This window comes from Salvelinus fontinalis, chromosome 34 (assembly GCF_029448725.1).
Source record: "Salvelinus fontinalis isolate EN_2023a chromosome 34, ASM2944872v1, whole genome shotgun sequence".
Lineage (NCBI taxonomy): Eukaryota > Metazoa > Chordata > Actinopteri > Salmoniformes > Salmonidae > Salvelinus > Salvelinus fontinalis.
Genome location: NC_074698.1, coordinates 16,998,669 through 17,015,511, shown reverse-complemented (window position 1 = coordinate 17,015,511; position 16,843 = coordinate 16,998,669). Strand labels below are relative to the sequence as shown.

Genomic DNA, 16,843 nt, shown 5'->3' with positions numbered 1-16,843 from the left:
TTTTTCAACAGGACAATGACCCAACACACCTCCAGGCTGTGTAAGGGCTATTTGACCAAGAAGGAGAGTGATGGAGAGCTGCATCAGATGACCCGACTTCAACCCAATTGAGATGATTTGGAATGAGTTGTAGTATGGAAGTTGGACCGCAGAGTTAGTTGGACCGCAGAGTGAAGGAAAAACAGTCAACAAGTGCTCAGCATATGTGGGAACTCCTTCAAGACTGTTGGAAAAGCCTTCCAGGTGAAGCTGGTTGAGAGAATGCCAAGAGTGTGTAAAGCTGTCATCAAGGCAAAGGGTGGCTACTTTGAAAAATCTCAAATCTCAAATATATTTTGATTTGTTTAACACTTTTTTGGTTATGGTTATGACAATGCAATGGCCCGCAGTAAAACTATCTAAAAGCGGCACTCATTCGTAGGCTACGTGGCGCTGTCCATGGTCCTGAATGACCAGTACGGCCGTTCACACGCATGCGGTTCTCATCGTTGCCCAGCAATGAAGTAGTTCACCACATTTTATCCTTCTTATCCCCCCAATTTGCCTGTGGCGAGAGGAGAGGGATGTTTAGTTCATCACACTGGCCCAGTTGCGCGTGGAGGAGGGGCGTGAGGGAATCCCGGGCACGGAAGGGTTACAGATATCGCGCTATTGTCGTCCGTTATCAAAAGAAGTGAAGGTGGAAGACTGAATGGACCGCGATATGCAGCCAGGGAGAAGAACATTCTCTCGAATTTTTTAAGTTTGAGCGGAAAGGCGATGTGTTTTGTTATGTCATGGACTGTTATTGCCCTGGGAGTCCAAAGAAGTGGATGGATTCCTGGGCGAATCAGCGGCAATGTCAACGGGACTGACTGAGCTCGAGGAAGCATCGTTGCACGTCTTGCACCATTGCTCAAGCAGCATTAACCGCGAAATGAACATTCTGGTATATTGTGAACATTTAATGCTGTAGGTGTAACTTATTTTAGACACCGCCAAAGAATTGGTGCAGTAGACTATATTGCAAGTGAAGTCTCTAAAGAAATGTTGGTGGTGCACAAAGATGCTCTAAAAACAACGGGAAGAAGTGAAGGTGACAGTCGACTATCAACATGGGGATTTATGAATCATTGACTTAAACATTTAATTAACCTATAGGCATTAGCGGAATAACTTTATTTTGGAGAAGTAAAAGCCGGAAGACCCTGCTTGTTTCAGATGCTACGGGACATCCTGGCATTTGGTGGTTTTCAAGCGGTTCCTCAACGTGACACGGCACGCGCACTGTGCGCTTTGGCTCAAAGCGAGCAACGCCGCCGTCTCGGCTGTGTTGTTTGAGTGAGAACCGGACGCCAGTGGATGCCGCAGAGTTGTTTGGGTCGAAACCGAAACAAGTGAAGGGTCAGGGGGCTGTTTTTGGGAATTCCCCATCCGACTGCGCCTTATTACACCATGGATGACTCGGGGATAATTCGGCGTCGGAGGCTGCAGGTGAGGTTCGGGTGTAATGTGCTTGATAGTATCTCTCATTTGACAGTTAGTTCCATGTAGGCTACACTCATGTCAATATAAATCGTACACAATGTGCCATTGAGCTGAGATTAAGTTCAATACCATTTTTAGGCTAATACGTTAATAACCAACTCCCCACACACAACATCCTTTTTAGAGCATGTGTTATAACAACTGTGTTATGCATTTATGACTTCATATGCTCAGCTGCAGAAATCTTGATTTAATGTATCTCAGCAGAGGTCATATTCATAAGATACTTGGCGACTCTATGTCTATAATGCCATTCAAGGTAATATCTCCATAATGAAAATGTACCGCATGCATATTGATATGACATGTTCATATTACTGAAGCCTACGTGTTCATCCATTATGAAGTAGCCTGGTTAAGTACGGGTCACCCCTCCCCCTTGGAGCGTGATTCAGTCAAGTGAACTGAGCTGAGCGGTCAGCCAGGCAGGCAGAGGGCCTTAGGGCATCATTGGGGTTGGGCAGTATAGTGATGAAGAGGAGGGAGGATAGAGAGCTGGGGATGGAGAGACTGGGGTTGACCATTACACAGTTTCTTTATTGTGCTGGGAAAATCCAGCTAATGGCATTGTCAACACTCTCAATTCCATCCTGTGTGTGGGGGGTATGTGTCTGTGCACATAGGCTTAACTTCACAGTATTTCATTTTTTATTTTACCTTTATTTTACCAGGCAATTCAATTAAGAACAAATCATTAATTACAATGATGGCCTGGAAAGAGGCAAAAGGCAATGTAAGACAAAATGGACAACACAGACAGAAGACACTGGCAACAGCACAAACACAACAGCAAACAAACAGTGCATGTGTGTGTGAAGTGAAACATAAGGCAAAGCAAACTAGTGACATCGGGTGACATTAGAAACATCTACATGTCTCAACAACAAGCATGAGTCATGAATGTACATAAGGAAGATGTGTGTGTATGCCAGTGTGCTTCTCTCTGTGTGTTTATGAGGATGGATAGTGTCTGGATGACCATCCTTCAGATTCATCCAGCAGCTCATCTCCCTGGAGTCTCATCATCCCAGCCACTCTCACAACCGTTAGTGTCTGTTTAAAATCCTCCTTCTGGCACATCTCTCATCTCTCTGCGTCATATGGTGAAACACCCCACTCCCACAGAGAGCAGGTCAAGGGTCAGCCCCATAATGCACTGCTTCAACATGACTAACATTAAAAAAACATATTTGTATCTGCTCCAGACACTATCCCTCCAGCCTACACACACACACACACACACATACACACACACACACACACACACACACACACACACACACACACACACACACACACACACACACACACACACATGTATATACATGTACAGTATGTACAGTAGCATACAGGGGAAGGACTGATCTGAATAATGTGTGGGGTATTGAGGATGGTGTGGGGATGACATGTGGGGATGACATGACACTTGTGGGGATGACATGGCACTTCCATACTACAGCATCACCCTCCTCTCCAGCCCCTCTCCATCTGTCAGATATGGGACGGTGAGCCAATCACTGACACTGACTAAGGTGATGAGCAGGCTCCTGTCTAGGTTCTGATCAGCCCCCCAGACTCACTTTCTCACCATTGTCCTTCGTGTGTCTACGAAATGATGGGGCCAGCGGCGGTGTAGCTGTGGGCAGGGAGTCCAGCCAGTACTGTTTCATTACAGCCAGGGCCATTTCTCCTCCGGCTGAGACAGGAGGAGCTGAAGGGCATGACGTCAGACGACCATTAATAGTGCTGCTGTTCCTCCTATCTCATGGCAGGGTCCGCCAGCAGCATTACTCTCTGCCTGCCTCTGTCTGATCCTCATGGCTGGCTGGTGTCTTAGCCAGCCCATCTCATTATCAGAGAGCTTCACAGAGATTACTGCCAGGAAGTGGTCTGGGGGAAGATAATTAAAGTAGCACCACATTGCTGATATTGAGGTGTTGTACAAAAGCTGAAGAACATACGTACATCTAGGTACTTTTTGCAGGTGCTGGAGTTCTAGGTGAATTTATGTTTAATAGAAAGGAATCCACTGCACACTGTTGCTCATGCTCCCAGGGGATTTTATTACAACGTTTCGAACATTAGGTCTTCATCAGCATCCATATCCCAGCTGGGGGTGGAAGGTTCTATATACAGTTTTTCAGAATGCATTCAGAACCCTTGATTTTTTCCACATTTAAATAGTTTTTCCCCTCATCAATCTACACACAATACCCCAAAATGGCAAAGCAAAAACAGGTTTTAAGAAATGGTTGCTAATTTATTAAAAATGAAAAACAGAAATATCATATTTACATAAGTATTCAGACCCTTTACTCAGTACTTTGTTGAAGCACCTTTGGCAGCGATTACAACCTAAAGTTTTCTTGGGTGTGACGCTACAATCTTGGCACACCTGTATTTGGTGTGCTCTGTCAGGTTGGATGGAGAGCATTGCTGCACAGCTATTTTCAGGTCTCTCCAGAGATGTTAGATCGGAGTTAAGTCCAGGCGCTGGATGGGCCACTCAAGGACATTCAGAGTCTTGTACCAAAGTTATCATTTTTTTTGCAAATGTATTAAAAATAAAAAACAGAAATACCTTCTTTACATAAGTATTCAGACCCTTTGCTATGAGTCTCGAATTTGAGCTCAGGTGCATCCTGTTTCCACTGATCATCCTTGAGATGTTTCTACAACTTGAGTGGAGTCCAGCTGTGGTAAATTCAATTGATTGGACATGATTTGGAAAGGCACACACCTGTATATATAAGGACCCACAGATGACAGTGAATGTCAGAGCAAAAACCAAGGCATGAGGTCGAGGGAATTGTCCGTAGAGCTCTGAGACAGGATTGTGTCGAGGCACAGACCTGAGGAAGGGTACCAAAGCATTTCTGCAGCATTGAAGGTCCCCAAGAACACAGTGGCCTCCATCATTCTTAAATGGAAGAAGCTTGGAACCACCAAGACTCTTCCTAGAGCTTGCTGCCCGGCCAAACTGAGCAATCGTGGGAGAAGGGCATTGGCCAGGGAGGTGACCAAGAGCCCGATGGTCACTCTGACAGAGCTCCAGCATTCCTCTGTGGAGATGGGAGAACCTTCCAGAAGGACAACCATCTCTGCAGCACTCCACCAATCAGGCCTTCATGTTAGAGTGACTAGATGGAAGCCACTCCTCAGTAAAAGGCACATGACAGCCCGCTTGGAGTTTGCCAAAAGGCACCTAAAGACTCTCAGACCATGAGAAACAAGATTCTCTGGTCTGATGAAAGGTTGAACTCTTTGGCCTGAATGCCAAGCGTCACGTCGAGCAAACCTGTCACCATCCCTATGGTGAAGCATGGTAGTGGCAGCATCATGCTGTGGGGATGTTTTTCAGCGGCAGGGACTGGGAGACTAGTCAGGATCGAGGGATAGATGAACGGAGCAAAGTACAGAGAGATCCTTGATGAAAACCTGCTCCAGAGCACTCAGAACCTCAGACTGAGGTGAAGGTTCACCTTCCAACAGGACAACGACCCTAAGCACACAGCCACTCAATGCAGGAGGAGCTTCGGGACACGTCTCTGAATATCCTTGGATGACCCAGCCAGAGCCCGAGCTTGAACCCGATTAAGCATCTCTGGAGAGACCTGAAAATAGCTGTGCAGCGACGCTCCCCATCCAACCTGACAGAACTTGAGAAGATCTGCAGAGAAGAATGGGAGAAACTCCTCAAATACAGTTGTGCCAAGCTTGTAGCATCATACCCAAGAAGACTTGAGGCCGTAATCACTGCAAAAGGTGCTTCAACCAAGTACTGAGTAAAGGGTCTGAATACTTATGTAAATAAGATATTTCTATTTTTTAAGAATTTTGCATACATTTCTAAAAACCTGTTTTTGCATTGTCATTATGGGGTATTATGTGTAGATTGATGCGGGGGAAAAAAACAATTTAATCCATTTTAGAATAAGGCTGTAACGTAACAAAATGTGGAAAAAGTCAAGGGGTCTGAATAGTTTCGGAATGCACTGTACATCACAATCACATGTATTCTATTAATTAGGAAATCTTATTGAAGGAGGATATAGGATATAACCCTGTGAGATGCACCATCCCGTGTTGAAACGATCACCAGCGCACCACCTTCTGCTCTGGGCTGAATACACAAGTATATTGTGGTGCATCCGGTGGAACAGTGACTTGTAACCGGGAGTTCAACCTCCCCCCTGGGCCACAGCATAGTATACTGTACTGTACACAGCATTACAATCAGGCAATATAATCATGAACCTGAACTGTATTTGTAATGCTGCCAACCACAGCAATCACAGGACAATAAAGTCTATTTGAATATTCATAGACATTTGACGTATGTTTTGTCATTGTGTCACAAACATCCCAATGTGGTTGCGACTCAGAGGGACCATTTAGACTCCTCAACCCACAGTGCAGAACCTTCTGGAAGAGCAGTCATCCTCGTCACAGAGAGGGGGTAAATATAGAGCATAATTGTTTTGCTTTCAAATCTGTGTTCAGTCAGTGGGAACGGTACGGTTGTGACAGAGCTCCATCTGTCGTCAATCCTCTCCAGATCCATCCGATTCAGAGCACCAATCTCTACCGTCAGCCAGTCACTGCACTTTTATTGTGTTTAACATTCAGAAAGCGGAAACTCAATAGCAATTCCTTTCATTAGTCTCAGCTTCCTGGATTGACTGAGTCAATGACACAATGACTGGCCATTGATAAAGTCTAGATTTCAGTGTGACATGAGTTTCTCCCCATATGGCCTGACAAAGTGAGAGAGCATTAAAGTATTGGTTCAACAATGAAAATCATGCTGTTTGTAGGGAAGTTTGAGGGGGTGACCTTTATTCATTGAATTGTTTTTTATTAGGACACATGACATTATAACGTACATTATCTGACATTCTGATGCAAATCTAAAGCAAATGAATAGTTAGGAGGGGAGGCACCTTTTGTCAGACCACTTTCCAGACCAGATGTTATTCCATCATATATGCGCTGATAGGATACAATGGCTCTCAAGCAGCTAATCTCCTCTCCTGATCTCATTTGGTCCTTTTGAACCTGTACGCTTCCCTGAATCCCTTTACTATATCCGTCTTCCATATCCCACTCCTGAGTTGGCTTTGTGGAGTGACCTCCTCCTAAGTATCCCCGGTCCATGGTCCAGTTTCCTTCCTCCAAGGTAGGGCCCTGTCCATGGTGCTGATTCCTTCCTCCAAGGTAGGGCCCTGTCCATGGTGCTGATCCCTTCCTCCAAGGTAGGGCCCTGTCCATGGTGCTGATCCCTTCCTCCAAGTTAGGGCCCTGTCCATGGTGCTGATCCCTTCCTCCAAGGTAGGGCCCTGTCCATGGTGCTGATTCCTTCCTCCAAGGTAGGGCCCTGTCCATGGTGCTGATTCCTTCCTCCAAGGTAGGGCCCTGTCCATGGTGCTGATACCTTCCTCCAAGGTAGGGCCCTGTCCATGGTCCAGTTTCCTTCCTCCAAGGTAGGGCACTGTCCATGGTGCTGATTCCTTCCTCCAAGGTAGGGCCCTGTCAATGGAGATGATTCCTTCCTCCAAGGTAGGGCACTGTCCATGGTGCTGATTCCTTCCTCCAAGGTAGGGCCCTGTCAATGGAGATGATTCCTTCCTCCAAGGTAGGGCCCTGTCCATGGTGCTGATTCCTTCCTGCAATGGAGGACATTTAAAACTTGTAGTGTATTTGACGTTTTAAAAGGCTTCAGAAGTTTGCAATTGTCACGCTGGTATAAATGATTTTGGAGACAGGCGCAGGAATACACAATAGGGGTTTTAATACACCCAAAACAAACACGTATACAAAAACACTGGGCTGTACCCAAACAAAAGAGCGAGGGTAAACCTCGTTGAACGACACAGGACAATACCCGTAATCAGAGGTGGGACCAAGTCATTGTTTTACAAGTCACAAGTAAGTCTCAAGTCTTAGCACTCAAGTCCCAAATCAACTCCCAAGTCAAGTCTCAAGTCAAGACAGTCAAGTATCACGTCAAGTCTCAAGTCCTAAACTTTGAGTTTCGAGTCCTAAACAAGTCATAATGTGCTCTTCACCAAATTTAATACCATTTCAGATTTTTAACAAGAGAAATAGTTAGTATATTAAATTTACGCAAATCAAATTAAGATCCTACACCTGTAGGGCCCTGTCCATGGTTCTGATTCCTTCCTCCCAGACAAATAGAAGGTTGCCATCTCTTTGATGCACCACATTGTTCTCTTTGTTGTCTAGACATGCCTCAGACACGCCACAGCAGTCAAGGGCCCTACTGAGGACATCAGACAATGAGCAGACTCATTTTGATTAAATGCCGTAGTCGGCGTAGTGCATCCTGCTTTGTTCCTTTGGTTTAATACCTCCATATTTGGAAGGTTTTCTCTTCATTCTTTCTTACTCTAACTAGTCTGCACTTGTAGCATAAAAAGATTTCCACTCCTTGTGTGTCAACGCAAACTTTATGTTCTCTTCATAATTATGTTATGAGAGGTTACATGACCTGGATGAAAAAGTATGCACAATGGAGAGTATCTATTGAAAGTGCATTTCAGTACAGACATAGACTCAATATGGATCTATGCCACAGCTCTTAAAGTGGCTATTATAAAGTGATTTACTGGTATGTGTAGTATGACGGGTACGAGCCAGATATCTTTATGATGTTGTGTCTGAGATATGTTCATACACCTTCCCCATCACCAGTCTTTATCTGCACTGTCTTCCCTCCATCCACACTTTCAAGTAATGTACAGAGCTCTGATGGCTCAGGATCAATTAGTCTGACCAATGGAGGAGTGAGGAGGAATCAATAGGTTGAATATTCGGTTGTCCTTGTAAAGAGGGATTTGTTTCTATTAACACGTAAACCCATGGGAGGAGCATAATATACACCAACAACTATCGATGACCTTCGGCTTGTGCTGGGTGTAAAACTCATGTGAGAATCTGACCTTACAATGGTGAAGTTACTTCTCTTTTGATCCAAAATTATTTATTTCATATTCACTCCTCAATCAAGGCCCTACTGCCTTCTCTCCCAAGCATTCATAGCTTTTACCAGCTCTCTCTGTGGTAAGACTAAATCTGTAGAGTGTTCCGTTTGACACTTCAAGGTAACTGAGTGTTGAAGGTATTCTGCTATGTGGGAGGTTTGTCCCTGGGATACAAAAACATTCCACTAGACAAGCACACACTGTGGAGAGGGTTTCTCTAGTTGTTCCAGAGGGAGAACCTTATGAAGAGGATCACACACACACACACACACACACACACACACACACACAGTCTCAAACAATCATGTACACTTTAGCTCAAGATTAACCTAATATTGTATTAATTGTCACTGGTTGCCTGTCAGTCAATGCTAATGGCATCTTGACGGTGTCGCCCCTCATTGACAGGAGTGGATGTGGAGTGGCTAATGCATTAATTAACGCTCTACACAACACACACCTGGGAAATGGGCTCAGTGTCTCTCTTGGCCCCTCTCTCCCCCAATTTATTTTGCAGTACCTCTTGGTGTCACGTTCCTGACCTATTTATGTTAGTTTTTGTGTGTTAGTTGGTCAGGACGTGAGGTTGGGTGGGCATTCTATGTTATCTGTTTCTATGTTGGTTTTGGTTTGCCTGGTATGGCTCTTGATTAGAGGCAGGTGGTTTGCGTTTGCCTCTAATTAAGAGTCATATTTAGGTAGGGCATTCTCACTGTTTGTTTGTGGGTGATTGTCTCCTGTGTCAGTATGTTTGTTCGTACCACACTGGACTGTAGCGTTTGTTTGTTTCGTTTTCGTTTCGATGTCGTCTGTTTCCTGTACGTAAGTTTATGTTTAGTTATATAAGTTTATGTTCAGGTTTCGTCAACGTCGTTTTCTTATTTTGTAGTTTTGAAAGTGTTTTGTTTCGTTTCGTGTTTTGCCATCATCATTGTTAATAAAGATGGCTTATTTCCCTAAGCCTGCGTTTTGGTCTGAAGATCCTTCTCTCCTCACCTCATCCGAGGATGAGGAGAGCGTCACCCGGTACAGAATCACCCACCACCACGCTAAGACCAAGCGGCAAAGGGAAACTAAACGGAGTAAAGGACAGGAGAGAAAGGAGCAATGGACATGGGACGATGTTTTGGATGGAAAGGGTGTCTACACATGGGAGGAGATTCTAGCTGGTAGAGATCGCCTCCCATGGGAACAGCTGGAGGCACTGAGGAGAGCGGAGGCTACCGGAGAGAGGAACCGGAGCTATGAGGGAACGCGTCTGGCACGGAAGCCGAAAAAGCCCGTAAGTAATTCCCAAAAATTTCTTGGGGGGGGGCTAGGAGGTGGTGGGCCAAGGGCAGGTAGGAGACCTGCGCCCACTTCCCAGGCTTACCGTGGAGAGCGGGAGTACGGGCAGGCGCCGTGTTACGCAGTAGAGCGCACGGTGTCTCCTGTACGAGTGCATAGCCCAGTGCGGGTTATTCCACCTCCCCGCACTGGTAGGGCTAGATTGAGTATTGAGCCAGGTGTCATGAGGCCGGCTCAACGCGTCTGGTCTCCAGTGCGTCTCCTCGGGCCGGCATACATGGCACCTGCCTTACGCATGGTTTCCCCGGTTCGCCTACATAGGCCGGTGCGGGTTATTCCACCTCCCCGCACTGGTCGGGCAACCGGGAGCATTCAACCAGGTAAGGTTGGGCAGGCTCAATGCTCAAGAGTGCCAGTACGTCTCCACGGTCCGGTATTTCCGGCACCACCTCCCCGCCCCAGCCTAGTACCTACAGTGTATACACTACGCACTAGGCTACCAGTGCGTATCCTGAGCCCTGTTCCTCCTCCACGCACTCTCCCTGTAGTGCGTGTATCTAGCCCGGTGCCTCCAGTTCCGGCCCCACGCACTAAGCTACCAGTGCGTCTCCAGAGCCCTGTACACACTATCTTCTCCCCCTACTAATCCTGATGTGCTTGTCCTCAGCCCGGCGTCACCAGTGCCGGTACCACGCATCAGGGATAGAGTAGGCTTTGAGAATACAGTGTGCACTGTCCCTGCTCCCCGCACTAGTAGGAAGGTGCTTGTCATTAGCACGGTGCCTCCAGTTCTGGCACCACGCACCAGGTCTACAGTGCGCCATATCCGGCCAGAGCCATCCGTCTCCCCAGCGCCATCTGAGCCATCCGTCTCCCCAGCGCCATCTGAGCCATCCGTCTCCCCAGCGCCATCTGAGCCATCCGTCTCCCCAGCGCCATCTGAGCCATCCGTCTCCCCAGCGCCGTCTGAGCCATCCGTCTGCCAGGAGCCTGCAAAGCCGCCCGTCTGCCATGAGCCTGCAAAGCCGCCCGTCTGCCATGAGCCTACAGAGCCGTCAGCCAGACAGGAGCCGCTAGAGCCATCAGCAAGACAGGAGCCGCTAGAGCCGTCAGCCAGACAGGATCTGCCAGAGCCGCCAACCAGACAGGATCTGCCAGAGCCGCCAACCAGACAGGATCTGCCAGAGCCGCCAACCAGACAGGATCTGCCAGAGCCGCCAGCGAGCCATGAGCAGCCAGAGCCGCCAGCGAGCCATGAGCAGCCAGAGCCGCCAGCGAGCCATGAGCAGCCAGAGCCGTCAGAGCGCCATGAGCAGCCAGAGCCGTCAGAGCGCCATGAGCAGCCAGAGCCGTCAGAGCGCCATGAGCAGCCAGAGCCGTCAGAGCGCCATGAGCAGCCAGAGCCGTCAGAGCGCCATGAGCAGCCAGAGCCGTCAGAGCGCCATGAGCGTCGAGAGCCGTCAGAGCGCCATGAGCGTCGAGAGCCGTCAGAGCGCCATGAGCGTCGAGAGCCGTCAGAGCGCCATGAGCGTCGAGAGCCGTCAGAGCGCCATGAGCGTCGAGAGCCGTCAGAGCGCCATGAGCGTCGAGAGCCGTCAGCCTGCCATGAGCGTCGAGAGCCGTCAGCCTGCCATGAGCGTCGAGAGCCGTCAGCCTGCCATGAGCGTCGAGAGTCGTCAGTCAGCCATGAGCTGCCCTTCAGCCTGAAAAGGCTAGATACCCAGAACTGCCCATCAGTCCAGAGCTGTCTCTCTGTCCGGAGCTGCCCTTCAGTCCGGAGTTGCCCCTCTATCCTGATCTCCCTCTCTATCTTTTTCTACCTCTATATTCTTATCTATCCCTCTGTCTTGGTTTATCTCTCTGTCCCGGTGTTGTCATTCTTAGATATGTTGTTAAGGGGATTTTGTGGGGGTCAAAAGAGGGTGGACATTCGTGGAGGGAGGAAGTTAGGATGGATTATGGTGGGGTGGGAACCGCGCCCGGAGCCTGAGCCACCACCGTGGTTAGATGCCCACCCAGACCCTCCCCTAGACTTTGTGCTGGTGCGTCCGGAGTTCGCACCTTGTGGGGGGGGTACTGTCACGTTCCTGACCTATTTATGTTAGTTTTTGTGTGTTAGTTGGTCAGGACGTGAGGTTGGGTGGGCATTCTATGTTATCTGTTTCTATGTTGGTTTTGGTTTGCCTGGTATGGCTCTTGATTAGAGGCAGGTGGTTTGCGTTTGCCTCTAATTAAGAGTCATATTTAGGTAGGGCATTCTCACTGTTTGTTTGTGGGTGATTGTCTCCTGTGTCAGTATGTTTGTTCGTACCACACTGGACTGTAGCGTTTGTTTGTTTCGTTTTCGTTTCGATGTCGTCTGTTTCCTGTACGTAAGTTTATGTTTAGTTATATAAGTTTATGTTCAGGTTTCGTCAACGTCGTTTTCTTATTTTGTAGTTTTGAAAGTGTTTTGTTTCGTTTCGTGTTTTGCCATCATCATTGTTAATAAAGATGGCTTATTTCCCTAAGCCTGCGTTTTGGTCTGAAGATCCTTCTCTCCTCACCTCATCCGAGGATGAGGAGAGCGTCACCCGGTACACTTGGTCAATTTGCAATTTCTCTGTCTCTTTCATGTTCTACATGTATGTCTGGAGAGAGTGGGAGTCTGCTGCAGTGAATGTGTGTTTAAGAAGTAAGCAGTCAGGGACACAGCCAGAGGCAGAATCAGGCTCTGTTTGAGGCTGAAGCTCTAGGCACCACAGAGCTTAAAGGGATAGTTCATCCCAAATTACAAAATGACATATTGGTTTCCCTGTAAGCAGTCTATAGACAAGGTATGACAGCAATCCATGCATTAGTTTTATTTTCCTGGCATTGTTTCCAAATGTAAGGGCTGTCGTTCTCCTCTTCCTCAGATGAGGAGAGGAGAGAAGGATCAGTAGACCAAAATGCAGCATTCGGGAAATAAGCCATCTTTTATTTGAACACGACGATGGCAACACGAAAAACAAAACACTTTCAAAATTACAAAACAAGAAAACGACGTAGACGAAAAACCTGAACATGAACTTACATAACTAACGTAAAACTCACGGACAGGAACAGACTACATCAAAACGAAACGAACAGCCAAACAGTCCCGTATGGTACATACATTCGACGACACAGGAGACAATCACCCACAAACAAACAGTGAGAACACCCTACCTAAATATGACTCTTAATTAGAGGAAAACGCAAACCACCTGCCTCTAATTAAGAGCCATACCAGGCAACCCAAAACCAACATAGAAACAGAAAACATAGACTGCCCACCCAAAACATACGCCCTGACCATAAACACATACAAAAACAACATAAAACAGGTCAGGACTGTTACAGAACCCCCCCCTCAAGGTGTGAACGCCGGGCGCACCAGCACAAAGTCCAGGGGAGGGTCTGGGTGGGCAGTTGACCACGGTGGTGGCTCAGGCTCTGGACGCTGTCCCCACACCACCATAGTCACTCCCCGCTTCTGTCTTCCCCTTCCAATGACCACCCTAAAACTAACATCCCCTAAATGAACGGCCAGCACCGGGAGAAGGGGCAGCACCGGGACAAGGGGCAGCACCGGGACAAGGGGCAGCACCGGGACAAGGGGCAGCACCGGGACAAGGGGTAGCACCGGGACAAGGGGCAGCACCGGGACAAGGGGCAGCACCGGGATAAGGGGCAGCACCGGGATAAGGGGCAGCACCGGGATAAGGGGCAGCACCGGGATAAGGGGCAGCACCGGGACAAGGGGCAGCACCGGGATAAGGGGCAGCACCGGGACAAGGGGCAGCACCGGGATAAGGGGCAGCACCGGGATAAGGGGCAGCACCGGGACAAGGGGCAGGTCCCGGCTGATATACTCAGGCAGATCCTGACTGAACGGCTCTCGACGCTCATGGCTGGCTGACGGCTCTCGACGCTCATGGCTGGCTGACGGCTCTCGACGCTCATGGCAGGCTGACGGCTCTCGACGCTCATGGCAGGCTGACGGCTCTCGACGCTCATGGCTGGCTGACGGCTCTCGACGCTCATGGCAGGCTGACGGCTCTCATGGCAGGCTGACGGCTCTCGACGCTCATGGCAGGCTGACGGCTCTCGACGCTCATGGCAGGCTGACGGCTCTCGACGCTCATGGCTCTCTGACGGCTCTGGCTGCTCATGGCTCGCTGGCGGCTCTGGCAGATCCTGTCTGGTTGGCGGCTCTGGCAGATCCTGTCTGGTTGGCGGCTCTGGCAGATCCTGTCTGGTTGGCGGCTCTGGCAGATCCTGTCTGGTTGGCGGCTCTAGCGGCTCCTGTCTGGCGTGCGGCTCTAGCGGCTCCTGTCTGGCAGACGGCTCTGTAGGCTCATGGCAGACGGGCGGCTTAGCAGGCTCATGGCAGACGGGCGGCTTTGCAGGCTCATTGCAGACGGATGGCTCAGACGGCGCTGGGGAGACGGATGGCTCAGATGGCGCTGGGGAGACGGATGGCTCAGATGGCGCTGGGGAGACGGATGGCTCAGATGGCGCTGGTGAGACGGATGGCTCTGGCCGGATACGGCGCACTGTAGACCTGGTGCGTGGTGCCGGAACTGGAGGCACTGGGCTAAGGATAAGCACCTTCCTACTAGTGCGGGGAGCAGGGACAGGGCACACTGTACTCTCAAAGCCCACTCTATACCTGATGCGAGGTACCGGCACTGGTGACACCGGGCTGAGGACAAGCACATCAGGATTAGTAGGGGGAGAAGATAGTGTGTACAGGGCTCTGGAGACGCACAGGAGGCTTAGTGCGTGGTGCCGGAACTGGAGGCACCGGGCTAGATACACGCACTACAGGGAGAGTGCGTGGAGGAGGAACAGGGCTCAGGAGACGCACTGGTAGCCTAGTGCGTAGTGTAGGCACTGTAGGTACTAGGCTGGGGCGGGGAGGTGGCGCCGGAAATACCGGACCGTGGAGGCGTACTGGCACTCTTGAGCATTGAGCCTGCCCAACCTTACCTGGTTGAATGCTCCCGGTCACCCGACCAGTGCGGGGAGGTGGAATAACCCGCACCGGCCTATGTAGGCGAACCGGGGAAACCATGCGTAAGGCAGGTGCCATGTATGCCGGCCCGAGGAGACGCACTGGAGACCAGACGCGTTGAGCCGGCCTCATGACACCTGGCTCAATACCCAATCTAGCCCTGCCAGTGCGGGGAGGTGGAATAACCCGCACTGGCCTATGCACTCGTACAGGAGACACCGTGCGCTCTACTGCGTAACACGGCGCCTGCCCGTACTCCCGCTCTCCACGGTAAGCCTGGGAAGTGGGCGCAGGTCTCCTACCTGCCCTTGGCCCACTACCTCTTAGCCCCCCCCCCCAAGAAATTTTTGGGTGTTACTTACGGGCTTTTTGGGCTTCCGTGCCAGACGCGTTCCCTCATAACTCCGGTTCCTCTCTCCGGTAGCCTCTGCTCTCCTCAGTGCCTCCAGCTGTTCCCATGGGAGGCGATCCCTACCAGCCAGGATCTCCTCCCATGTGTAGCAACCCTTTCCGTCCAATATATCGTCCCATGTCCATTGCTCCTTCTTTTCCTGTCCCTTACTCCGTTGAGTTTTCCCTTGCCAATTGGTCCTAGCGTGGTGGGTGATTCTGTAAGGGCTGTCGTTCTCATCATCCTCGGATGAGGAGAGGAGAGAAGGATCAGTAGACCAAAATGCAGCATTCGGGAAATAAGCCATCTTTTATTTGAACACGACGATGGCAACACGAAAAACAAAACACTTTCAAAATTACAAAACAAGAAAACGACGTAGACGAAAAACCTGAACATGAACTTACATAACTAACGTAAAACTCACGGACAGGAACAGACTACATCAAAACAAAACGAACAGCCAAACAGTCCCGTATGGTACATACATTCGACGACACAGGAGACAATCACCCACAAACAAACAGTGAGAACACCCTACCTAAATATGACTCTTAATTAGAGGAAAACGCAAACCACCTGCCTCTAATTAAGAGCCATACCAGGCAACCCAAAACCAACATAGAAACAGAAAACATAGACTGCCCACCCAAAACACACGCCCTGACCATAAACACATACAAAAACAACATAAAACAGGTCAGGACCGTTACACCAAATACTAATGTTTTAGCATTTGTGGTACAAATTCCATTCAAGTCATGGTACCAATATTAGCATTTTTGTCCAAATCCTCCGAAAATATCTAACATTGACTGTGAAGCTCAACAATGTCACTTATAGATGATTTGAACATGATGCATGAAAAATGCAAATATCGGTACTATGACTTGAATGGGATTTGTGCCACAAATGCTAAAACAGTGCCAGGGAAACTAAACCAGTGCCTCAGTTAGAAACATTTCAAAGAGCCAGGCTGGGCTGGTGTAGGATTTGGCACTTCTCAGCATTTGCTGCTGTTCCAGCCCAGTGTTCTGGGTCCATCTGGGACCCAGGGGAGAGATAGGGGGGTGGACACACTGTTCTGCTCTGCTGGGGGAACACAGAAAGAGAGAAAGACAGAGAGGGAGAGGTAGCGAGAGCGTTGGTCCACTTCAAAGCACTGGTCCACATTACTAAAGCACACACTCACATATACAAGCACATAATGCACTTACCCATCCTCTCTGTTCTGCTGTTTCCTGGTATCGCTCCCTCGACGGAATTAACAAACAAAGACACACAGAATACCATGTACTGTATATATATGTTGTCCGGACCTCTGGCAGTCTCTATGGGGGTACCACAGGGTTCAATTCTCAGGCCAACTCTTTTCTCTGTATACATCAAGGATGTCACTCTTGCTGCGGGTGATTCCCTGATCCACCTCTATGCAGACGACACCATTCTGTATACATCTGGCCCTTCTTTGGACACTGTGTTAACTAACCTCTAAACGAGCTTCAATGCCATACAACACTCCTTCTGTGGCCAGTAAACTGCTATCAAATGCAACTAAAACTAAATGCATGCTCTTCAACCGTTTGATGCCCGCACACTGCCCGCCCGACTAGC

General features: G+C 49.1%; 1 protein-coding gene across 1 annotated transcript in view; it reads left to right on the top strand.

Moving 5' to 3' along the window:
• Nucleotides 1-615: 615 nt before the first annotated feature.
• The window catches only part of LOC129833326 (microtubule-associated serine/threonine-protein kinase 1-like), a 60,128-nt gene continuing 43,900 nt past the window's right edge, over nt 616-16,843 (top strand). The window contains exon 1 of the mRNA XM_055897839.1: nt 616-1,473. Within this exon, the coding sequence (XP_055753814.1) occupies nt 1,435-1,473 (39 nt within the window). The 5' untranslated portion in view covers nt 616-1,434. The remainder of the gene's footprint in view (nt 1,474-16,843) is intronic.